This window comes from Oryx dammah, unplaced genomic scaffold (genome assembly GCF_014754425.2).
Source record: "Oryx dammah isolate SB20612 unplaced genomic scaffold, SCBI_Odam_1.1 HiC_scaffold_2, whole genome shotgun sequence".
Lineage (NCBI taxonomy): Eukaryota > Metazoa > Chordata > Mammalia > Artiodactyla > Bovidae > Oryx > Oryx dammah.
Genome location: NW_024070186.1, coordinates 85,001,650 through 85,028,536, shown reverse-complemented (window position 1 = coordinate 85,028,536; position 26,887 = coordinate 85,001,650). Strand labels below are relative to the sequence as shown.

The 26,887-nt window shown below is 35.1% G+C and overlaps 1 protein-coding gene across 9 annotated transcripts in view; it reads right to left on the bottom strand.

The window, feature by feature from the left end:
- Nucleotides 1-26,887, bottom strand: part of DLG1 (discs large MAGUK scaffold protein 1) — a 256,793-nt gene that overhangs the window by 141,469 nt on the left and 88,437 nt on the right. For 8 of the 9 annotated variants that reach the window (XM_040249498.1, XM_040249489.1, XM_040249481.1 and 5 more), the window contains exon 5: nucleotides 24,565-24,729. In XM_040249498.1, coding sequence (XP_040105432.1) covers nucleotides 24,565-24,729 — 165 coding nt within the window. Of the gene's footprint in view, nucleotides 1-12,593; nucleotides 13,045-24,564; nucleotides 24,730-26,887 lie in introns of those variants that run through there. The other variant, XM_040249547.1, reaches the window with a different exon arrangement.

Sequence of the window (26,887 nt, the reverse complement as noted above, 5' to 3'; positions counted from 1 at the left end):
AACCCATGTTTCTTATGTCTCCTGCATCAGCAGGTGGATTCTTTACCACTAGTGCCATCTGGGAAGCCTTGTTCTCTGTCTAGCAATAGTTAACTGCTTAGTAATATCCTATGTCAAAGTAAATATGTCTTGTTCAAGAACATCTGCTCAAAAGATTTTCTCCTCTTTCCTTTTTAAACTGTATTAAGTAGTAAATATCACTGACAGATCCTATTTAAAGCCTGCAGTGCCCTTCTTCCAAACTTCTGGGTTCTACTAACCTCAACTCGACCCCAGGTCCCTTCTCAGATGGTAGCTGCTTCCTGTTGTTACTATCTCTGTTTTATTTTGGTGTTCACATGTTTCCTTTTCAGTTCTCCAATTCCTTTTAAATCACCATTCATATTATATTTTCCCTGTTAAAATGATTACTGTGGTGTCTGTTTTTCTGGCTGGACCTACTCAAGGTTACCAATCCTCTTGTCAAAATATAATTCTTCATCATTCTGTAATAAGATTGCTTCTTGGTATCTCCAGATTCCCCACTTAAAAGACCAGAATATTTTACAGGATTAATTTCACGGGTGGTTGTGAAAGTGGTGATAAAGATGATGATGATAGGTACTTTACTGATGTCAGGTATTACAGTAAGAGTTTTGCAGGTTTGTCCCACTTAATGTTTGACTAAATCTTGATCCTTGTTTTCTGCAGGTGGAAGAAAGAAACTCAGAATTTAGGTAATTTATCCAATGTGCTACAGCTAAAATAGAACAGAGCTTTAAACTCAGTCCATCATCCTCTAAAAACAACACTCTCAACCACTGCTCTCCAAAATCCTGCTATGTATTTAGTATAGTTGAAGCATTTAATTCCTAAGGTTGATATTTATCTTTTTCTGCTATATGTCAAAATACTTACAAAGTGATTATTTTTCAAATTTATGATGCTTTGATACATTCGATGGTTCCAGCAAGATTAGTCGGAGTTAAATACAGAAAAATGAGGCTGGGATACATTTCGTTTCAAATTGCAGATTATAATCTTCAGTTATTTGCCTCAGAGCCAACAAAAATTTTATAAGGCAATCAATTGGTCCCATTCTGTCATAATAACTTCCTTATGCTCACAGCTGGCTGAGTCAATAGTCACAGTTTAGATTTCAAAAATACTGATCATATTGCTCAGAAAGGGACTAAACTGGGGTCTGCTAATGGATAAAGAATGAACAAGCAGCACTCCTGTTAAGAGGTGAGGGGAAAAACATCTTAAATAAATTTGTCTAGGAGCAGAAGTTGTGTTTAGGATTCTAAAATTCTACTGCTTCCAGATGTGATACCAGTTGGTTTACACTTGCACAAAATAGGTTCAGTCTTTGTTAACTGATTTGTACACGCCTGTACAATTGCCACATCAGTTGGTTTATTTAAAGTTTGGTAAATAAGCTGGTAATTGTAGGATACCATTCTCTGCATGATCTGAATAGCTACTCTTACCTTTATCAAAATTCTAAATTTTGATATAAGAATGGAGGACTGAAAAATGTTATCTAAATAACAGTGCCAGGAAGTACACAGTGAGAAAAATCTTTAAAGAAAATGACACTAAGTCAAATTTTAACAGTAAGAATATAAGTTCTTCATATATTAATATATAGGCTTCAACTTTTTCACAAAAGCCTTTGAATTAGTTTTGAAATAGACATGATTTTAAAAAATCCTGTAATGCAGACTTATAATTTTAAAGCCATAGTTGTACATAAAAATGGCTTGGGAAATTTACAGTGGCCAAACCATATTTAGAAGTTCCAAACTTCTTTGTAGCCATCATCAGATTAAATGAAAATAAACGCACATAATTAACTTTATTCATTCAACAAACAGTCATCATGTACATTCACTGCCGGGAGCCAGCCCAGGAGATCCCACCCATGACAAGGTCATGCAGAGAGACCTGAAGGGCAAGGTGAGTCAGGTCTCAAGGGGTCCTCTGCCTGAGCATCTACCCCGAAAGCAAAATCTGTTTACTATCTGCTATACTATACTCTTCTGACATTACCACCTTTCTCTGAAAAGAGTTAACTCAGAACTCCAGTTAACAGTCTCCTGCATATAAAAAGAATGTCTCGGTTTAAACCCCTTTAATGGCTTTCTAACTTACCTCACCAGTCTGCCCAGACTTTTACAACTTGTGAATTGTTTACAGGCCCCCAACCGCAAGAGGCAGGAAGCTTAAAACATCTTAAAGATATAGAGTCTTTTAGAGTTAAGAATTAGTTTGGTGAAGAGTTTGTTAATGTTTGCCGCCAGGCCTCCATATCCTTTATCTTTTAGACACCTGGGAGGATATTAATCAATGTAAACGGGATGCAGAAATAGGAATATAGTAGTTTTGATGTTAGCAATACTAGACTTTTGAGTTAATGAATTTTCTCTTTGTTATAAATCACTGTACTCCTTTTCCTTGTTGTAAATTGTTGTGTCCTTGCTATGTAAGAATGTAACTTTATTTAGTGCTTTCTGAGAGTGGCACCAGACTTTGGGAAGAACAATACTATTACCCTTATCGGAAAAGGGCTGTAAAATGTTAATTGGCCCTCTGGCCAGAAGATGATGTAAATCACCTAAGACTTGTGTATACAACTAGGTATGCAGAGAGAAAGCCTGGTCTCGATAAGAATCAGGGCTGCTGATGCTGCATAATTTCATATTATCCATTGATCTCTATGTACAAAAAAGGTATAAAAGGCCTTTATGAACAATAAAGGAGGGGCCAGTCACTGAAAAGACTGGTTTCCCCCGTGTCAAATCTCTCTCTTTCTCCCTCTCCCTCCCTCTCTTTTTCAGGCTGAATTCCCATCTGGGGCGTGGAGGTGGAGGATCTCCGAGTCTACTTACTTGCCCTGGCTTCTAAGACCCACGGGAGAGGGAGCCTAAGGCGGTGCACCCTCCGCTATTCAAGTGGGCACCGGTGGCCTAACGTAGACAGTGCAAGTTCCTTGTCTTGGAACTTTATTAGTTTTCCACGTAAACCAAGTTATTCAGCCTCTTTTCTCCACTAAATTTCCCACTACACTATTCTTTCCTAATCTTTTATATTTCTAAATAAGTAAGTTTTTCCTACCCTTCGAATTACCCTGGATCCACCAGGGCAGGACCCCGGCAATTCACCACTCTAGGCTCTAGGGATATAAGAAAACATACATCTATCCTATCAGCTCTTGTGAAGCTTTTGGTTTTGCAGCTGATATTAAATCATTACCCAATTGATTACTGAAATATAGTTGTGATAAGAGGTACAGAATACAATTCTCATGAAAACAAATACTCCTTAAAATAAGAAAAGAGCAAAAATGTTGTGTGTGTTGAATGTCCTATTCTGACCCCAGAGGTTATGGGCCTGTCACTTTTTAGTACTGTTATTAACAGATTATTTTAAAAGTTAACCCTAAAACTATATATATCATGCACACATACATACATGTTAGATATTAAAATATGCAAATTAGTTTGTGAAATAAAACATATATAGTGCTATGTGTCCTTGACCAAAAAAAGTGAAAGTCAAAGTTCCTCAGTTGTGTCCAACTCATTGAGACTACATGGACTGTAGCCTGCTAGGTTCCTCTGTCCATGGAATTCTCCAGGCCAGAATACTGGAGTGGGTAGCCTTTCCCTTCTCCAGGCAATCGTCCCAACCCAGGGATTGAATCCATGTCCCCCTCATTGCAGGTAGATTCTTTACCGTCTGAGCCCTCCTTGACAAAAGGACAACCTAACAGTTACGACACTACACAGAAACTACAAAGATGTACACAACACACTTCCTATTTATGAAGAGCCTGTATAACAAACTTTACTTAGTTCTTCAAACGATAGCCAATCTAATCCACCTCAAGCTATCGATGTTCTTTTAACAGACTTTAGAGTAGAAAGTACAGAGTTTCCATATAACCTTTGCCCACACACATGCACTGCATCCCCATTATTAACATTTCCCACCTGAGCTGTACATTGCACAGTTGATGAATCTACAATGACACATCACTGCTATCCAAAGTTCATAGTTTACACCAGGGTTCATTCTTGATGTACAAGTTTAAACAAATGTATAATGTCAGGTATCCACCATTATAGTACCATACAGAATAGTTTCACTGGCCTAAAAATCTGTGTTCTATTCATCCCTCCCTCCTTCCTAACTTTGGCAACTAATCTTTTCACTATCTCCATAGTTTTGCCTTTTCCAGAATGTCATATAGTTGGAAGCATAGAATGTGTAGCGTTTTCAGATTGGTGTCTTTCCCTTAGAAATATGCACTTACAGAGTTCTTCCATATCTTTTTAACACTTAATAACATTTTATCTACCCACTGAAGGTTATCTGGGTTGCTTCCAAGTTTTAGCAATCATGAATAAAGCTGCAATAAACATCTGTGTGCAAATTTTCATGTGGACATAAGTGCTCAACTCATTTGAATGAAAACCAAGGAGTGCAACTGCTGGATTAAAGGTCAATCTGGTATTTTTTTTAAGTGACTATAACCACTGTAAACTTTTTGTTTAATCTTCATCTTTATGCTATTCTAGTGCCCAAATTACTGGGTCTTAAACATATTTTTGAGTAGTTGTGTTTTGGGTACAAAGGGAAACAATTTCCAAATCTGAGTAATGGCATTTTTATCAAAAGTACTGGCCTTCTGAGTAGGAAATTCAACTTTGTCAAGAGACAGCATCTCACAACCAGTATAACAGACAGAATTTTTATCCTTTGACTGCTTGGTAATTATTACTCAAAGAGACTGTTTCTACCCATTCTCCAGGAAATTTATTCTACTATCAGAGTTGGTGTTTCCAAAGTAGTTTAAGAGGATTATCTTCTTACTCTATCTTCCAGTTTAATACAAAGGCATTACACTGCTGAATATAAGCAATTTCATTCTTTAGAGATGAAGAAAAAATATATATTTAAATACATTTAAGTAAATACATGAATGTATTTTATATATATACATATTTGACCACTTCAAAATACAACTATCGTTAGGACTGAGGCCAAATGTTTAAAACGTATATAGATAAGGTTAGGCCAATTCATGTTGGTCCAAGGTGGAAATGTCTTGGTGTAAATACTTAGACCTGCTGCCTGGGAGGAACTGTCATAAGATAAAAGCTTATAGACAATAATACCATATGCCTCTGTTTGCCTGGGAAGTTTCCCTTTTCTATCAAAAGTACTCCAAGTTTGGTCAGTGAGTGATATATTCATCCTAGTTATAAGGAAACTTAACAGTTTTTCTCTTCTTCACCTCCTCAAGGTGAAGGGTAAATAAGAAGAGCATCATCAGCTGGAGGATCAGTATAACACTGAAGTGTGACATGTTTCACAAACCTTTTAAGAGAGAATTCAGATGGATTAACAATATATAATAATAAAGAGTCAGGCAGTATTAAGTGCTATGAAGAAAAATGTTTAAAAAGATAAAAGGACAGTGATGTCTGGAATGGAGGAGTGCCTGCTACCTTAGATAAGAATCTAGAAAGATCCTCCGAGAAGGTAACAGATGAGCAGAAATCTGAAGGAAGTGAGGAAATGAACTATGAGAATATCTGAGGAAAGAATGTTCCAGGCAGAGGAAACAGTAACATCAGGTTCTGAGATAGCCACATGCTTGATTTGAGAAATAGTAACAAGGCCAATACAGCAAAGTAAGTGAGGGAGCAATAGGAAATGGGGTTACAGACACTGCCAGGGACCAGATAATAAAGGGCCTTTTGAGCTATGGTAAAGAAGGACTTGGGATTTTATTATATGTAGGATTGGAGGTCATGGAAGTGATAAAAACAAGATAATGACATGAACTGACATTCTGTTAGGATTCCTCTGGCTTCTGGGTAAAGAACAGACTGCTGAGAGTGAAGAATGGAGAGAGGGAGTCCAAATAGGTTATCTACTGCTGTAGTTCAGGCAACAAATTAAATAATTTTAATTAGTCATTATAGAGTAGGAAGAAGTGGTTAGATCATATATTCTAAACACAGAGCCAACAGAATTTGCTATTAAATTGTGTGAGCAAAAGAAAAAGGAACAGATGATTTCAAGGGTTTTTTATCTTCAGCATCTCAGTGATTAAATGAGGATGGGGGAAAATAATAATATTAGAAACTCTATTTTTGATACTTAATCTAAGTGGAGATACGATTAGGAAAGCTAGATATACAAGTCTAGTGAACAGGGATTAGCTCTGGACTGAAGATATGAATATTGATGTTAATTAAGGGCACCTGAATAAGATCAACTGAAATATGAGTATAAAAAAAGAAGTTCAAGGATTGATGCCCTGAGTTACTCTGTTAGTAGTTAAGAAGAGGAGGGGGATACTGTGAAAGAAATTGAGGTTGGGAGAGTAAGGAGAATGGTGTTTAAGAGTTAAATGAGAAAAGAATTTAAAGGAGGGAGTGAGTAGTCAATGTGTAAAAAGCTATGGAAGGGTCAAGTAAAATGAAGACTGAGAATTGATCACTGGATTTGACAGTCTATACTCCAAGAGGGTTGTTTTAATGAGAGGTATTATGCTGAGTATGTATGCTGATGGGAATACTCCAGTACAGAGGGAAAGACAGATAATGCAATGAAAGGGAAATTTCAGAACTCTCTGAAAAGTCAAAACTGGGTGAGATTTAAGAACACAAACAGATTATTTAACAGGATGGGAGACAGAATAAGACCATCAATTGAGAATGAGGGCCAGGAAACAGGTATTGGAAATTTAACATGCAGCTTTGGAGCCAATGTGGAGGAGGCAGAGATGCAATTAACCAAGGGTGGATCTTACCACTGAAGTGACAAAGGAGCAAGCAAGTTAAGATTATGAAAGGTATTCTTTAAAGTTATGGGCCAAGGAATTTGACCAAGGCAAGGAGGGAAGTGGGAATATGAAAGAAGTGATAGATAGTAAAAAGTTGGGCTGGAGGTCTTTAGAGGGTAAAAGAAAAATTGTTATAGAGGAGAGGAGCCGAAACGAAAGGAAGTGCTAGTCACTTTGAAATGTTTGCAACCGAGATTTTGTAAGTGACATACTCAATGATAATGAGTTCTTTTTTTAAAAATTTTTATTATTTATTTATTTGGTTGCACTAAATACCAAGGATCAAACCCAGGCCCCCAGCATTGGGAGCATGGAGTCTTAGCCACCAAACCACCAGGGAAGTCCCTAATGAGGTCTTAATATAACCATTTAAGCAGGTCACTCAAGTGAAAGAAAAAAATAAGAATCCTAGAGGTAAGGATAATCAAAGAACCGAGAGGTCAAGATTTTGGAAGGATCACATCAGGAGACTGAAAATCTCAAAGAATGATTACATGAATAGTGGACAAAGATAAGATAGTAAACCTTGGTTTAAATCATCAGTGTAAATGGTGGTTCAAACCATCAGTGAGCAGATGTATATGGCTAGACATGAGAGGGAGTAGAAAACACTGTCAGTCTGATGACAGGTACATTTTTTAAAGATAGAAGTTACAATCATCCATAAATATCAATAATAAGAAAGGAAGACATCAACTTCACTTGTTGGTCCCAAGGTAAACAGGATGTGCTAGATAATAATTCCACTTTTTGTGAGGGCTACAGTCCATGGGGTCGCAAAGAGTCGGACACGACTGAGAGACTTAACTAACTTACAGAAAAAAACAGTAATCTTGGAGGAATGCCAGATTTCTATGAGAGAAAAAAGATGAGATAAACCAACACAGAAGAGTTTGAGGATAAAGGAAATCTTGGTGATCATGAACTGGGAGTTCCAAAGAAATGAAGCACAATGAAAGGAATTGGGAAATCATAGATAAACGGGAGCTTAGAACAGATCAGAGTCAAACAGAGATAAGGAAATAAGTGACAGTGATCTGGAAGGCTTGGATTTTTTGTAGCAATTAAGATGAAAGGAATGCAAAGTATAAAATTAGTCCTGATGGCAAGCTTGGTAAAAGGTGGTGTGTGCCTGCTAGTTGGTTCAACCTGTCTGACTCCTCGTGACCCCATGGACCATAACCTGCCAAGCTCCTCACTCAGTCCATGGGATTTTCCAGGCAAGAATACTGGAGCGGATTGCCATTTCCTCCTCCAAGGGACTGATCTTCCCAACCTAGGGATCAAACCTGTGTTTCCTGTGGCTCCTGCAGCGGCAGGGGCATTCTTTATCACTGAGCCATCTGGGAATCCCAGTAAAAGGTGGATAATCAGTTAAATTTTAGTTGTCTAGTTGTGATTGATTAGCATTTGCAGAAGTGAGTGTTGAGAAGGCAGGCAAGATCAGGGAACTGGCGGGCTTATCAAGAATTTGAAGTGCTCATTGGGGCTCTTCCCTTAAATTCTGCAACTGAGGATTTAAAAGTGTACAGAATGTCTGAATGAACTGCACTATCCTAGGTACTGTAATTCCTAATTATCTAATTTGAATTTTAAGACTATTAAAACTAAGCAATAAAAAATAAAACAAAATAATAAAAATAATAGCTGCCAGGCACTGTACTAAATATGTTACATGCATTTAACTGTTTAATCAATTAACTCAATGAAGTTGATGTTATTGTCTTCATTTTGGGGACAGTATATCCAATGCTCCTAAAACTTAAATCTTTTCTACTCCAGAATGTACCTGTTTAGGACAAATAGAATGCTTTTATACAAATTAGCCTATTTTTCTGGTATCTGAACAGTGGGCATCTAAATGAACAGTGGTTTCTTATATTTTAATTTACGACAGAGTTTTTTTCCTCTAAAAAGCAGATTATTCATGTGGCTAATATTCAATCCTGTTAAAATTTTATTGTTCTGCTTCAATTATGGTAATTCATTATGTCTGTTTCATTCACTCCTAGGAAGAAAATTTTGCTGTCTTCAGCTTAATTTGGCATGTCAATTGTCTGGGGAAGGTAGGAAATTCTTTTTGAACATTTCTAATGATCCACATTAGGGATTCTGAAGTAACCCAAAATATGGGAACAGTTGCTAAATATACATTTGAAGTGATCTACCACATTACAGCTGTTCAAAGCTTACATGGCTACAATTTTCATTAATAAACACTGACATCACCAAGTAGATAAAAGCTTTTACTTAGGAAATAATCAAGTAGCAAAGTCTAGAAGTACTATGCCAGACTTCTTTAAAGCCTTGCTGAATATAAAAACTGGTCCCAGATAGGAACAGAGTTGCATACACTAAATAGGACAGGGCAAATAGACATCAAAGGATCGTAAATACAAAAACAGAAAGAAGGCTGAGATGAGGAACTGAGGAGAACTCGACAATGAGTATCCCACATTTTCTATAATGACTAATCAAAATTAAGAACATAAGTAGTAATGGAGCTCAAAATAGAAAAACTTACACCAAAGTAAAATAATGCACAAGAAACTCACCTTAGCTTAACATTAAAAAAAAATTCACAATGTAAACTTTTGGGATACAGCCAAATGATAGACATTAGTGACAATTTACAAACTGTATGGTTATCATCACTGGGTAAAGGGGTGAGGAAATGATGGGGGGTTTGTGTAGCTTGAAGAAAATCTGGAGAGGTGAAGAAGAAAAGAGAAGTGAGGAAGAGATGGGCTACAGTGAAGAATCAAAGGCACTTATGACGGCAAATAGAGTGAATCCAATAAAGACAGGTACCCAAGAGGTTTCAGATTAGGTTTCATATTTTGGAAGGCCATGAGATAACAAGATGTTAGGTGAGAGAAATGAAAACTAATTATCAGTCAATTCCATAAGCATTTACTGAGCACCAACTTCACGGCAAGCCCCATCTGAGAAGCGAGGGAGAAGTCTTGGAGAAGTCTATAATCACTTGGCTTTCCTAACATTTAAAAAATATTAATGATTTTTCTACTAAGTTCCACATATTACAGTAGAATCTGACACAAAATCATAGTTGTAAACACAAATATCTTAAACAGATGAGCAATTTAAGTGAATCTGTAAGTTTTCTATTTATAGAGGACATTTGATGGGATAATAAATCAGAGTAATTACTTTCAAATTAGTAAAACTGCATTTAATAACAACTCTCCAGAATGGTAAAAGTACCATGCTGCTGCAAAATCACTTCAGCCACGTCTGACTCTGTGCGACCCCATAGACGGCAGCCCACCAGGCTCCCCCGTCCCTGGGATTCTCCAAGCAAGAACACTGGAGTGGGTTGCCATTTCCTTCTCCAATGCATCAAAGTGAAAAGTGAAAGTGAAGTCGCTCAGTCGTGTCCGCCCTTAGCGACCCCATGGACTGCAGCCTACCAGGCTCCTCTGTCCATGGGATTTTCCAGGCAAGAGTACTGGAGTGGGGTGCCATTGCCCTCTCCATAAAAGAACCATACATCATAGTTATAAGGAATTAGAATCAAAGTTAATCTTCCTATCAAATCTTAGGAAAGAATATTTCTGACAATAGTGAAACAGGAGACCTGGTAATCACGGTTGCTATTTATAATGATAGAACAAAACAGTATCGTACATATATATTCAGAGGTATATAGCATATGCTCAATAAACTACAAAATTTCATTAATCTACTTTGTTTTAACAATATAAAAATCCTCTGGTGCTAAAAAATAAAACTTCTAGACATGAGTCAGTAAATGAAACATAAAAATGTATCATAGGATTAACTAACATCTAAATAGGTCTCACATTCGTTCTCAGTCCTACTACATTTCATCTTGTAAAATGAATTTCAGTGAGTTACAACAAAAGATTTTGACATACAAAATATCCAACTCATCAGTGAGGAAAACAATACAGAACGAAAAATGCTATGTTGCTACTCCAGAGCTGGAGAAATAGAAGCTAAAACTCTGACCTGAAGTCTATATTTACAGATACGAAATACAGAGGTAATGAAAAAGACAAAATAAGTAACAGAAAGAGGGCTGAAAGAAATAAAAAGAAGTCATTTGTCAGTATACCTAAGTGATATGAACCAAATGGGAGGAAGATAAAATTTTAAATGGCTTTGTAGGATCAACTACAAATAGAGTTTTCATTAAAATCCTGACTATTTTAGTGCAATGCAATAGTAGCTTTATGGCTCAACTCCTAGGTAACTAATGAAATTGTGTGGTTTCAATAGCTTTCTATGTAAACTATTTGGTTGTTTTTGTGTGTCCTTTATAAGATGAATTATATATCAATGGTTATGTCTGTGCATATACACATATATGAAGTTTTTAACATAACTTTCTCATTGACAATGGAAATATCACTTACTATTAATCCACAGTGAATAACAATGTCAAACTTTAGCCCCTGTGTCCCTTTTTGGTAAATATAATTGCAGTTAAAATTAAGTTAGTTAAATTCTCGGGACAGAAGTCAAGCTAAGGGTTAAATGAATCACTGCCTCTTAAGTTTTAAGTAACTTCACCCCCTACTTATAAACTATTAACGACTCTCCCTAACCAAGTAATTTCATCTCTCTCAAAAATGTAAGAAAAACAAGTACAATATTTTTACTTAAGAAATTTAAGATTTTAAAATAAAAATTATTGAAAGACAATTCTAAAACCAAAACCAAGAAGCTTTGACAGTTACTTTATACTTACTGTGCTGCTTCTAATTCTTTTTTAAAAAGATGATTTTCAATTAAATGAATATTTTTTAAAAAGGCCCTAAGGTATGTGTCTACATTTTAATTTAAATATGATTGATGTCAAAGGACAACAACATTCTCATGTTTTTAAATTAGACTAATTGTTATGCTTCCATTTTTACTAGAGTTGAATGAATATCTATTAAAAACATGTTTTAAAATAAAAATATTCCCCAAATCCTCCTTTAATATCAAATAGGTATTTCATCAAATTATTAACTTTATATTTCCTTATATTTTTAATGTTCCTCAAAAAGTTGTTTTACATCATCTTTTTAAAATTTGGAGACTTTTAGTGTTTGCTCAGCTCTTTGAACTGTCAACTGAATATATGATAAAATTTTATTATTATCATGTAGTTATGCAAGTTTACTGCTATCAATTTAACCCTAGGTAATATATTTACAGAAATGAAAGGATTCATTAAATCCCTTGAATAAGCCATACTATAATAACTTTAAGATATTAGCATGTACAATAATAGCCAACTGTATTCAATTTAATCTATTCTCAAAACACTAGAAAATAAAAATACTTCAAATTTTCTTGCTTATTCACTGCAACAACCTCCCTGAGGTTATTTAATGACATATAAAAATTAAACAGATATTTTCTTTTGTCAGACATCATACTTTATAGCATTTAACACAGTCTGAAAATAAGGAGACAAGCATTATTAATGCACATTTTAATTTATGTATGAATGGCTTTATATTTTTAGAGAAGTCATTCAACAGAATCTGAGACTGTTTTGTTTGGCATTACATAAGAGCAAAAGGGAAAATATTTTTGTTTCCCCTTCTGTGCTAAAGACCTGCATAGATGGACTGAAAAAACACATTTCTGCGCACCCAGGGTTTCAGTGCGTAAGATAATGTTTTAACAATAAGAAATCTATACTAATACATTTCTGCAAAGCAACATGAACCAAATATACTGAAAATAATTTCAACAAGTGGTATGTTACCTGGGTGGAGCTGGTGGCTACCGAGATGCAGTCAATAAAGCTGTGTCTTCGAGTGAAAAATGCAACTATCTGCTGCCAGCGTGAAGGTTCTGGCTCAGCTTGCAGTTCATCTGATGAGCCCTTTTTTGCCCAGTGTTTTTGCTTTGGGCCTACTGAGCCATGGCTAGAGCTAGTATTGCCTCCTCGACTGGCGCGAGAGTATAGAAGTGTGTTGTTCCCGAAAATGTAATTCATCTCTGCAGCCCTGCAGGTGGTTGCCAAGCAGTCTTACTTCTCTACCAGCTGCTGAGTGGTGAATGATCGGTAAAAACTGCAGCTAGAATTACAGCAGCATCACTTGTAGATCAGGGAAAATAAAAACCTTGAGAAAGGATGCTCATTTTCTCTGTAATTTCTTCCCATGAAAGAGCTTGCATCTTTCCTCTGTACCTGTTGTTAGCTGTATGATGGCTGAGTTTATATTTGTAGGCAAAAAAGACGGCATAAGGTGGATTTCTTTCTCATGATTATTTTTTCACCAGCGTCTGCAGGAACCAAAAGCTGTTCTTTTGTTAGATGATAACTAGATGGACTGAAATCGAGGAAGTGAGCTCGATTAGCAGGTAAAGAAGGCTGTTATAAACACTGAACTACCAAGACCCTTTGGGGCTGCCTGATTTAATGCACTGGGTGGAGAAACCCTGGATTACCAAGTTCAATCACAGTCTGAAGTAAAATCCAATGGCATCTTCACTGCTTAGATAAATTATAAATAGAAACTGAATTTAAAAATACAAGAAGATTCTCTCTGCCAATACTTCTAATTGTTTAAAACAATTTTACTAAAGAAGTCTTTTTCATTCAGATATAAATTTCTACATCGAGAAGGCACTTACATTAAATAGCACTAAGGTTTTAAAAGGTACCATCTACATTAAACTCTGAGGATCTAATGACACAGAGAAGTCCATTTGGAATGTAACCTGATCATTTTATGTAATATATTGGTCTTAAGTGCTTTGATTAATTGAGTTTGATGACAGAAACAGAATAATTAGCAAAATAAGTATTTGGCTTCTGGTGTTTCTGTGATAAAAAAAAGCGTTGTTATCAGCATCATCCCTCTCATATATGTTATAAACATTAAGATTATCAAGTTATGAATTTGTAAAAATACAAAAAGGTTAAATTTTTTGTTTTATAGCCAATAAAACATATTTTTTTCTAATACTCCATAAATAATACTCTGGTTCACAAAATAACACTGTTTGTTAAATAGATACTTTCTAACATCTAATATCTAGGTCTGTATTTCTCCACACAGCAGTCCACCTCAGAATCACTTAGGGTGCTTGTTTAAAAAAAAAATGCAGACTGGTATCCTCTCCCTATCAGAATTTTTAGGGGTATGGAAGATCTGAGAATTTTCACTTTTAAATAGCCCCCCTAAATAAGCACCCTCAAGTTGAGAACCACAAACTCCTAAATCTGTCCTCTTAATACTGTGCTACATTAGTATATAACACAATATATTGCTATTATAAACAATACGTGAATAAAAATGGCTACTTCAGAATTTACTAGTAGTTGAGTAATTCAATTTTAAAGTTGATATAACCATTATCATAATCCCCAACCTCAGCCACAAATATTTTTTTTTCGGATGCAGATCTACAAAATCTTGCTTACTTTTGCTTACCGGCACCAACTAAATGCAGCCTACTGGAATGTAGCATTGGCAAACCACAACCTCTAGGTCTACTACAAATCCTGATTTGGCAAGAAAAGATGCAAACACTGTCTCTATGATTCCACCTCTAAGATACAAACACATGCCCCAAAAGGGTTGAGAGTCATGTGGGACTGCTGGAAGTAATATGTTTTGTGACAGATTATAGCAAAGTTTGCTTTATCCCAAGGACTTACACAGATTGGTCTTATCTATTTGGGGGTAGACAACTAAGAATACTCTCTAAAGAAAAAAAAACCCTAAAAATAAAAAAATCTTACCATGGACCAGGTACTGATCAGTGTGGTTTACACAAATGCTTTAGTAATTGATTGTGTGCTCAGACAAGTGAGACTCTTTGTGACCACATGGACTATAGCCTGCCAGGCTCCTCTTGTACATGGAATTTTTCAGGCAAGAATACTGGAGTGGATTGCCATTTTCTTTCTCCAGGGGATCTTCCCAGTCTCCAGGGATTAAACTTGTGTCTCCTGCCCTGGCAGACAGATTCTTTACCATAGCACCCCCTGGAAGCCCAATTAGTGTGGTTTATACAAATGCTCTAGTAATTGGTTTCGCCCCTAAATGTGTGTCTTGACCCATATATCATGGAAAACTAGGGTATAAACCTAGATTTTATATAGATTCTGTTACCCTGGATTGGTAAAGATGAGGATATTGAAAACAAACGTTGAATGCAAATATCTTACCCAAGTTGAAAACAGTATCAACACACAGTCATTCATATGCAATAATTTCTTATGCTATGGAGCTTTTAATTGGGAACAATTAAAAGCTAACAGAATACTCCATCCCATACACGGGATGAGAAATACTTCTCAATATATAGATTTCCTATGCAAATCCAATGACATAAAAAAAATCTTTGAGTTTTGAGACAGGTTTCTTCATGAAAATGTCCCATTACCTAGCTACAGAAATTTAGGATCATCTCATCGATTGCCCATAGTCAACACCCGCACACAAAACCATGTATGTACCTAACTCACAATTGGTTTCATACAATCTGATTGGGAAGCAGAAGGCACCCAAGTCCTCACTGATCTCTGCTTTAAAATAACCCAACCCGTGTGGCAAAGCTGAAAGATACTCTATTCCATTAAAACAAAATTTTAATTATAGAACTTGAAAAGTCTATTTAAAATAGTATACTTTAAAAAAAAACACACACAATGTTTAAATCACCGAAGAGAACACTATTAAGATTTTAATATGATATATAAAGAATTAACATTTTATTTTTGCAGTCAAATTCTCTACTACTGAGCTATACTCCACAGCTAGTATTCTTTTTTCTGTATAGCTTAATCTTTCTTTTTCAAAGAACGATAATATTATTTACAGCAGAACTCTGAACAAGAGGAGGAGGCTTCCCAGGTGGCATAGTGGTAAAGAATCCACCTCCCAATGCAAGAAAGTTCAACCTCTGGGTTGGGAAAATCCCTTGGAGGAGGAAATGGCAACCCACTCCAGTATTCTTGCATGGAAAATTCCATGGACGGAGGAGCCTAGAGGGCTAGTCCATAGCATTGCAAAGAGTTGGAGACAACTGAGTGTGCACGTGTGCGCGCGCACAGTTACACACACATACACAATAGCAGAAAGCATAATTAAACAAAGTATATCCATTTAGTGGATTTTTACATACTTTAAATATGATCATGAAAAATTTATGACTATGAGAAATGTTTATTTTATAACATTATATACGGAAGTAAAGACAGTTCAAAAATTTATTCAAGATAGGCCCTCAATTACTTGTAAACATTTCGAAACTTGCAAATAAACCCAGAAGACTTTAAGATATAGTAACAAAGGCAATGATTAAATAATCTTGGTGAAAATTTTTTAAAGGTTGAAGGATGAGACGAAAAACATTACTGAACCTCTAAAATACTAGAAAAAAAAATTACTAAGTAACCACAAAGTCAACAATACTATAAATGCAACATAACATTTTCCTACCTTTTTATCTTTATAATATGGCTTACTAAATTTTAAAACATGCAGCTGTGCTAAGTTAAAAGATTAAACTAAGAAGTTTAATAACATAAATTTGTTATTTACCTAATCATTTATACACAAATTCCTTCTGTATGAGCGCCATCTAGTGGTCATATTGTATGCAAACTGTGTGCTCAACTTAGTACATTCAGAGTCATCCAAGAAAGATAAAATTCAACAGTATTTTAAGACGCTCTGGAGTTGTGAAAACAAAGTTGATTTCAAAAAGTACTCAGTATGTACTCAAAGTGGGAAAGATTCTATTCCTGTAGCCTTTAGTTCCAAAGCCACATGTTCGCTTATATCCATTCTTCTGCTACCCCTGTTTCTCACAGTATTAAAAAAACTACCAACTGCTGCTGGTGATTTCATTTGATAGTATTAGTACTACTGGATTAAATGCTTCCAGGCTAGAAGATATACTTATTTTAAATAATTATCTGTTCACATACCCTGTTCTGTCTTCAATTTCAAGTCCCTCAACTACATTACTTTGCACATAAAAAATAATTTTCCTTGTCACTGAAGACAAAGTCAAAACACGAACTCTTTTATTTATCCAATGACCATTGTAACATCTGCTAAGCCATCGCACCCTTGTCACTCCTTCTACATTTAAATCTATTTTGAAAAAGGCTGAGATTTTATTTGTTCAATTTACAGTTCTGGCTGGCCATTTTTCCTAATTCTTAGATCATTTTCAGTTTAAAGAATCTTAAACATTGTTTTTATCATATCTATCGTATGACTATATTTAGAACTATTTAAAATCTAATCTTAAAAGATTCTCATATACCACAGAAATCTACCCACTATGTCCATATCCTTCGGGTTAGGATTTTTCAACATTATGTCACCAACTTCTTTCTTGAAACTGTTTAGCACTGGCAAGAAACTTCCCTTTTAGAGTCCTAAATCACAACTACTTTAAAAAAATAATGTGGTTTTTTTTTTTGCCACACCTAATGGCATCTTTAGTTCCCCAAGCAGGAATTAAACCAGTGCCCCCTGCAGTGCAAGCACAGTCTAAACCACTGGACTGCCAGGGAAGTCCAAATCATACTTTTATGTTTTATGCTAATAACAGAATTAAGTAACTTTCAATCACTATCTTATTTCATTCATTACTTCAGTAAAGAGAATCAGCATTAACACTATAACACCTTGACAGATTACTTTACAGCATGTTTCATGGTGGCAAAACCTTCATAGGGCCACTCATAAGCTCAGGATCAAGGTCTTTCTTACTTTGTCCTCATTTCCTAACAGCCATCCTAAACATCAGCTACAGTTCATGAACTTTTCTGCATTTTTAGTTTCCTCAGACAATCACCCTCCCACTGTACTTATTTTCTCCAGTAACTGTCTTCTCTGAATTGGCATCTTGTACACAACCTTCAGCACTTGTCCAAATGTCAACTTTTCTTTTTTAGAATACTTCAAGAATTTAATTTCTCTCTTTTTCATGTTACATCATACCATGTTATAATATCTCCCCATAAAAAATACCAATCATTGAAGTTTAACAAATTTACCAGCACAGATGTTTAATAAATGCTAAATGTATGTTATTTAATAAATAAAACTAATATTCTAACAGTTGATTTTTAAAGCAATCATCTTTTAATCTTATTTTTCTATTAACATTCATAAGAATTGTGAACAACAAAAGTAGTGTCGAATTTACATTCTACTCAGCAAATCACTACTATTCGAAGGTAACTTTTCAAATTAAAAAAATAATAATTCATATACAGCCATGAAATTAAAAAAACATTTACTCCTTGGAAGAAAAGTTATGACCAACCTAGATAGCATATTCAAAAGCAGAGACATTACTTTGCCAACAAAGGTCCGTCTAGTCGAGGCTATGCTTTTCCCAGTGGTCATGTATGGATGTGACAGTTGGACTGTGAAGAAAGCTGAGCGCCAAAGAATTGATGCTTTTGAACTGTGGTGCTGGAGAAGACTCTTGAGAGTCCCTTGGACTGCAAGGAGATCCAACCAGTCCATTCTGAAGGAGATCAGCCCTGGGTGTTCATTGGAAGGAATGATGCTAAAGCTGAAACTCCAATACCTTGGCCACCTCATGCGAAGAGTTGACTCATTGGAAAAGACTCTGATGCTGGGAGGGATTGGGGACAGGAGGAGAAGGGCACGACAGAGGATGAGATGGCTGGATGGCATCACTGACTCGATGGACGAGTCTGAGTGAACTCTGGGAGTTGGTGATGGACAGGGAGGCCTGGAGTGCTGCGATTCATGGGGTCGCAGAGTCGGACACAACTGAGCAACTGAACTGAACTCTATGTATAGTACAGTGTTACTTGCTTCATTCCAACCACAATACTATAAAAGTTGTGAAGCTCTTTATATTAGCTTTTTTTAAAAAAAAAAAAGACTGCTAATCTGGTAATCTAATATATATTTTAAATAAAATATACTTCATTATTAAGCTTCCTAAAACATTTGCAGCTATTTGTAAAAATTTTTTTAAATTAAAACTTGCCTTATGTCAAAATAAGGCTGCTTTTTAAAAATTTGGTTTTCTAACACAAAGTAACCTCCATTTTGCTATTATACTACCCCAGTTCTATGCTCCCTCCTCAAATTTTAATCTATGCATGAGACAGGAGAAGCGGAAGAAATACCCCAAGTGGTGCAGTTTTAATAATTCTTAAATTACAAATGTATCAGAAAATAGTCTCTCAAAAATCCAGTCTATCAAAATTTCTGACCCAATACTTTGACTTCTGGAAAACCATTCTAAGAAAGCAACCTAAACATACTTTACATGCCCCGTGATGATTCACTGCAGCCTTCTTTATAAAAGCTGGTAAAAATGGAATAACAAATAGTGATCACCAGAAGTGTTCATCAAATCAAAGTACAAAGATATTATGTGATATTATGTATCAGGTTTAAAAAAAATTTAACATGAGAAAATGTGTAAAATAAGTTTATAATAGGGAAAAAAAAACTGTCTTGAAAACAGCAAGATGTAAAGTATGACTTAGAAACAGGTGAAAGAGAAGTTAGGTAATTTCTTCTAATGGTAAAGAAAATCTTTATCAGTTCCCAGATATAAATCAAGAGAACCAGCAAGAAAAACGGAGAATACAATGATGATATCCATTTCTCTACCTAACTGCACCAGAAGTTTATCTATAACTATTTCAGAGACTGATGCTGTTAATATCTTATACAAGAAAACAAAATGAGAAACAGCAAGACAATGGCATACAAGGACTGATAAATTCAGCTGCTTTCCAATGAGACCAGTTGAATTATTACCATAGTACACTAAGATGCTTTGAGGCTAATATTTTATTGATTTTAACCAAAATTTGTCAAAGATTTGGATACCAATACTCAAACTGCCACTTCACTATGGCAATAGTATAACACGAGCAAACTGTAAGATGTAAGCCAATTTCAGAAAAGATAAAATATAAAAAAGGTGTGGTTTATAACTAATAGTAAAGGAAATTTTAAGCTCCAGAACATACTTCTTTAAATAAACCTCTGTCAACCTTTTCATACTGTTCATGGTGTTCTCAAGGCAAGAATACTGAAGTGGTTTGCCATTCCCTTCTCCAGTGGCCCACATTTTGTCAGAACTCTCCACCCTGGCCTGTCCATCTTGGGTGGCCCTACATACAGCATGGCTGTGTGGACAAGGCTGTCCATTGAGTTGGACAAGGCTGTGGTCCATGTGATCAGTTTGGTTAGTTTCGTGGTTGTGATTGTGGTTTTCATTCTGTCTGCCCTCTGATGAGTAAGGATAAGAGGCTCATGGAAGCTTCCTGATGAGAGATATTGACTGTGGGGGAAACTGGATCTTGTTCTGATTACTTTGCTGACAAAAGTTTTTCTAGTCAAAGCTATGGTTTTTCCAGTAGTCGTATGGATGTGATAGTTGGACCATAAAGCAAGCAGAGTGCCAAAGAACTAATGCTTTTAAACTGGGGTGTTGGATTCTTGAGAGTCCCTTGGACAACAAGGAGATACAATAATCAATCCTAAAAGGAAATCAATCCTGAATATTCATTGGAAGGACTGCTGCTGAAGCTGAAGCTTCGACACTTTGGCCACCTGATGTGAAGAACTGACTCATTAGAAAAGACCCTGATGCTGGGAAAGATTGAAAGCAGGAGGAGAAGGGGACGACAGAGGATGAAATGGTTGGATGGCATCACTGATTTGATGGACATGAGTTTAAGCAAGCTCCGGGAGTTGGTGATGGACAGGGAGGCCTGGCGTGCTGCAGTCCATGGGGTCGCAAAGAGTCAGACACAACTAAGCAACTGAACTGAACTGTCAAACTTGTCTTTAAAAAGCCTGGGAAGGGGGGAAATGCGATGAGAGATATAATCCTTTATCATTTAATAATTAACTGCAATGGACAAAAGCATTTTTAAAGCAGATACCAAAAGAATAAGGCAAAACTGACTTAGTTCTCTTATGGTAAGAAAATCAGGAGAAAAGAAGTCAAATTAAGGAAGCAAGTGAAAGAAAATCTTTAAAAAGTAATAACATTTTCTCTTTCAATAAGTGGAAATATTTAGTCTCACTGCAGAGTGAGGATTAAATTAAGAGATGTCAGAAATTTACTTTAAAATACTTCAAGACAGACAGTAAAGATGTGTATGGTGGTTCAGTTAAGCTAGGTTCGAGGGCAGTGTTTCTCAACAGTGGCTATCTACCAGAAAACACCTAGAGAACTGTTGTAACTCTCCAAAGCCAGACTCTATCCCAGAACAATTAAATCATAATCTCTGAGATATAAATTTTAAAACTTTTTAAAGTGATTTCAATGTTCAGCCACAGCTGAGAACCATTACTTTATGGACAGTCAGTTGTCCTAATCAAGAATTCACATTCCTAGACCAGTCAGCTAACATTTAAGTATAAAGTAAATAGATACTGTAGGAATTTCGTTAAATCAATCTTTGATCAACACCAAAAGCTCCCCAAATATAATGAATGAAGGGGCTTTCACTGCTGAAATTCATTATACTTCATTTATATGGACTAGCTGAATTAAAGATGCAATCCACTCATGTACAAGGGAAAGAAAAGTCTCTGAAGAGGCTGAGAGCCTTAGGCATAGCACCTTAGGTTTAATCTTCAAGATGTCTAGAAATTCTATGTAACAAAATCTTGGTTTCTGGAATACTGTTTTATTTGCTGAGAGTGAGCATTTTATGCAACAACAGAAAGTTGAGGCTTCATCATATTTAAAGAGGCTAAGGACTTCCCTGGAGGTCCAGTGGCTAAGACTCTGCGCTTCCACTGCAGGGGAACTGGGTTCAATACCTGGTCAGGGAACTAGATCCACATGCCACAACTAAGATGCAGCCCAGCCAAATAAATAAATAAATAAATCTTAAAGAGGCTATATATAACACTTTATGCTACCTGGCTCACTGTCTGTTTAAATGTCTGCTTATATGAGAATCTGCATACCTACAGAAGTAACTACCAAACACCTACAAAAAAACTGACAGCTTGAGTGTGTGCAAACTGACTTTGGAAAATTTTTAACAATTATAACCACCAAAAATCCAAAATATTAGAAACAAGAATCATACATACCTGGGAGGGATTTTTAACTGAAGAAATAGGTTTTATTAATTCAGTCAAGAGAAAATAGGCATAGGCTGATAAGAACAGCATAGAAAGCAGGAAGGAGTGCTTAAAATTTGTCTTCTAAGGTTCTTTTGTTGTTCAAAATGAGAGTAAATTTATTGTTTAAATTTCTGTAAGTGAAACATGTATATTAAAGCTTCTAAAACAATTTCTAGAATGGCCATTAAAGGAAAAGAAACAGAACAACTTCCAAGCTAGTAAGAAGGAAAAATGAGATGAAAAAATAAAATTGAAAAGAACACATGAAGGGACTTCCCAGATGGTGCAGTGGTAAGGAATCCACCTGCCAGTGAAAGAGACACAGGAGATGGGTTCAGTCCCTGAGTTGGGAAGATTCCCTGGAGTAGGAAATGGCAACCTACTCCAGTATTCTTCCCTGGAAAATTCCATGGACAGAGGAGACTGGCTGACTACAGTCCATAACGTTGCAAAGAGTCAGACATGACTGAGCATGCATGTAATGCAATTAAAATACTTTTAAACAACTCATGGGGCAAAGAAAAATCACAATGGAAATAAAAAGCTTGAATGATGATAAACATTGCATATTAAACCTGTAGGTTACAGACAAAGTGCTATTTAAAGGAAAATTTACAAATTCAAATAGCATTATAAAAAGCTGGTAACGTAATAAGCAACCAAACTGAGAAGCTAGGGGGGAAAAACATATCAAACAGAATAAACTCATGGAAAGTAGGAAAAAATAAAATAATACTGGTAAGAGGAGAAAGGGAAAAAAAATAGAAGGAAAACTGTCTCATCACTAATAGCCAACTGATTTTTTTCTCCCTGTGTACTTTACTTTCATTTATCCTTCCAGGGGAAGATCAGACTGCCTCTGCCAAACACAATCTTTGACTGATAGGGAGGCTATCCACACATTTATATATGTACATAAGCATGTGCGTGTTGTGTGTATATATATATATATATGTGTATATGAAATGGGGTGGGTGTGGCAGCATATGGGAGAAGAGCACAGGAGAAGATTTCTTTTAAAAGACATGTTCTTATTTACTTATTTAGGTATACAGTTGATCTACAATGTTGTATTAATCACTGCTGTACAACAAAGTGATTCAGTTATAAACATATATACATTTTTTCCATATATACATTTTTAATACTCTTTCCATTATGGTTTACCATAGGATACTGAATATAGTTCTCTGTGCTATACCGTAGCACCTTTTTGTTTATCCATTCTACATATAAAAGCTTTCATCTCCTAGTCCCAACCTTCCAATCCATCCCTCCTCCAACCCCCTTCCCTTGGCAACCATCAGTCTGTTTTCCAGTAAAAGACATGGTTCTCTGAAAGTGACCCTTCTTTGGCAAGAATAATCAAGGTGGGGAAAAGGCATAAATCAATACTAGGAATGAAAAAGGGGCTACACCTAAATATGCTGTAGACATTGAAAAAAAATAAGATGTTGAAAATATTTCAAAGTAAATATGAAATGGACAAATACCTAGAAAAACTATTAACTAAAAATCTTAGTGATACTATATAATCATTAAACTTTTTAACCAGTAATATAAATTCATCCCTCAAAGAGAATAATAAAATCCACTTTAAGGTTTACTAGTAGGAAATGATTCTTATATAAAATACATACAACTAACAAAGGATTAGAATCCAGAATATATAGTGAACTTGTACAAATCAGTAAAAAGAAAAATCCAATACAAAAATGAAAAAAATTCTTGAGAAGGTATGTCACAGGACAGGAAATCTAAATGATCAGTATTATCAAACAGTACAATAAAAACTAAAATCACAGTAAGATGCTACTTCAAATCCAAAACAACTGGATTTTTTTTTGGCAAAAAAATACTGAGACTATAGATCAATTAAAACTGTTAGATACTGCTGTTGAAAATATAAATTATACAACCAGTTGGAAAAATAATCTGGTGTTATCCGTAAAGATGTTATATATAACCTACAATTTTAACCACATTTTTAACACTAGTAATAATCTGAAAATAACAGCCATCAAAAGTAAGGTAAATTATAGTATATTCATAAAAAAGAAAACTCTAGGGCAATGAAAATAATGAATTTTGAGAATATAATGTTGAGCAAAAAACGCAAGTTGAGATTACACATAGTATAATTTCAATTATATAAAACAAAAACAGGCCAAAGAAACAATATACTGATTAGAAATCTAAACACGTGAAACCAGGACTGTGGTTACTTCTGAGGGGAGAAACAAGGTGATGGTGTCAAGTAAAGCCACATGTTGGACTTTAAGATACTGTTAAGCTCTTTTTCTGAACCTACTAACTTATTTTTTTACAAGTTTAAAAATATTTCATTGTGGGTATTTGAAATATAATACCTATTTCCTTCATGAGAACTCTTAGGCTTCAAGATCGTATCAATGAATAAAATTTCTTTACAAAATACAGTTTTAAAATATCTTTAGAATGTTAATAAATAACATGAAATTTCTTATAACTATGAAAACCAGAAACAACTAAGGTCAGAAAATCATATATTAAAGAACATTTCTCTCTAAGCATTAATAACAAAAGTAACAAATAATTCATAGCAACAAAATTAAGTTATTATCTTACCTTTACTGGTGAAATATGAGAGTGAGAAACAAATCCATGGACATTTTCAATTTCTGACAGGTTCTTCTCTGAGACATGAACCAATTCCGGACCTATCACCTCATTAGTGATTTGTGGAGAAATGTGCTCTTGAGGGGGTGTATCTTCATCCTGATACCGGTATTTCTGTAAAACACAAAATATTATTAAATATGAGAAAGCTCTGAAAAGTAACATGAATTCGATTCAAATCATGATTTTCATAACTACCCAAATAATAATATTTAGCTACATGAAAAGTGTATTTTACGATTTAATAGTAAGTCTGAGAGACATGGTTCTCCATTTTAAAGTCATGCCAATATTTTAATAAAGTTATCTGATTATTAAAAATAATTGACAATCTGGGGAGATGGCAGAGTAAGAAACACCAGAAATCTGTCGCTCCCACCTAAGTAACGGCTGTACAGGCATAATCTGTCTGATATAATTTTGCAAATCTTGAGTCTGCTGAAGGCTTGCAACATCAGGGGAAAACCTGAATGTATATTGTGTTTAATTTGGATCAGTTTTACCACCTCTGTTCAACATGGTACTGGAAGATGTAGCCAGAACAATAAGGCAAGAAGAAGAAATAAAAGGCATCAAATTGGAAAGGAAGCAGCAGTATTATCTCTGCCTTCTATCAATAAAGACTCAGCAAAAAAGCTGTCAGAACTACTGAATACAGCAAAGCAATGGGACACTGCTTTGTATCCTACAAAAGTCGACACACAAAAATCAGCTGCATTTTTATTAACAATCGGTTGTATTTGTATATACATACAATCTGAAAACTAAGACAATTCTATTTACAATAGCATTAAAAAAAACAGGAATGGACTCAACCAACAAGGTGAAAGACTTGGGGCATGAAAACTACAACATATTGATAAGCAAAATTAAAGACAACATAAATAACTGGAAACACATCCTGTATTCATAGGTTGAAGATTTAATATTGGTAAGATTTCAATAGTACTTAAAGCAATACTGTAAATTTAATCCAATTCCTATCAAAACCCCAATGACATTTTTTATAGAAATTTAAAAACCCATCCTAAAATTCATTTGGATCTAAAGGGGTTCAAATAACCAAAATAAGCATGAAAAAAAAGACCAAAACTGAAAGGCTCACTCTTTCTCATTTCAAAACTTACTACAAAGTCACAGTAATCAAAACAGTTTGTTATTGCATGAAGACAGACATATGGACCAATGGAATGAAGCAGAATTCAGAAAAAGACCCTCACACACACAAATTATTTTTCACAGGGGTGCCAAGACCATCCAGTAGGAAAAGACATTCTTTTCAACAAATGGTGCTGCAAAAATCACACACTGACACATAGAAGGATGAAGTTGGACCCTTACGAAATACTATACACAAAAATTAACTCAAGGTGGATTGAGGGTATAAATGTAAGACTTAAAAGAACAAACTGTTAGAGGAAAAACTTTACGATATTGCATTTGGCTATGACACCAAAGGCAGAAGTAACAAAAGAGAAAAACAGATGAATTTGATTTCATAAAACTGACAAACTTGTGCATCAAATGACTCTATCCAGAGAGTAAAAAGAAATGGGAGAAAATATTTACAAATCATATATCTGATAAGGGATTAATGTCCAAAATATATAGAAAACTTCTAAAATTCAACAAAAACAAACAACTGAATTAAAAAATGGGCAAAGAACTCCAAAAAAGATATACAAAGAGCCAGTAAGCACATGAAAAGATGCTCAACATCACTATCATTAGAGAAATGCAAATCAAAACTATGAGGTACCGCCTGACAATTATTGGAATGGCTACTACTAAAAAACAGCCAAGATACTACTGTATAGCACTGAGAAATATATGAAATATATTTAATATTCTATGACAAACCATAATGGAAAAGAATGAAAAGAATATATGTATCTATATATATAAGAAAGGATGTATATTTGTAACTGAATCACTTTGCTGTATAGCAGTAATTAACACAACATTATAAATCAACTATACTTCAGTAAAAGAATTATTTTTTTAAAAAAGACTGGTTAAAAAAAAGACCAGAAAACAAAAATTCGTAAGGATGTAGAGAAATCAGAATGCTTTGCACTACTGGTAGAAATGTAAAACGGTATAGCCACCATAGAAAAGAGTATGGTGGTTCCTAAAAAAATTGAAAATATGATTACCATATGACCCAAGAATTCCAATTCTGAGCATATAACCAAAAGAACTGAAAGCACAGTCTTGAAGAGAGAGTTCTACACCAGTGTTCATAGTAGCATTATTCACAGTAACTAAAACA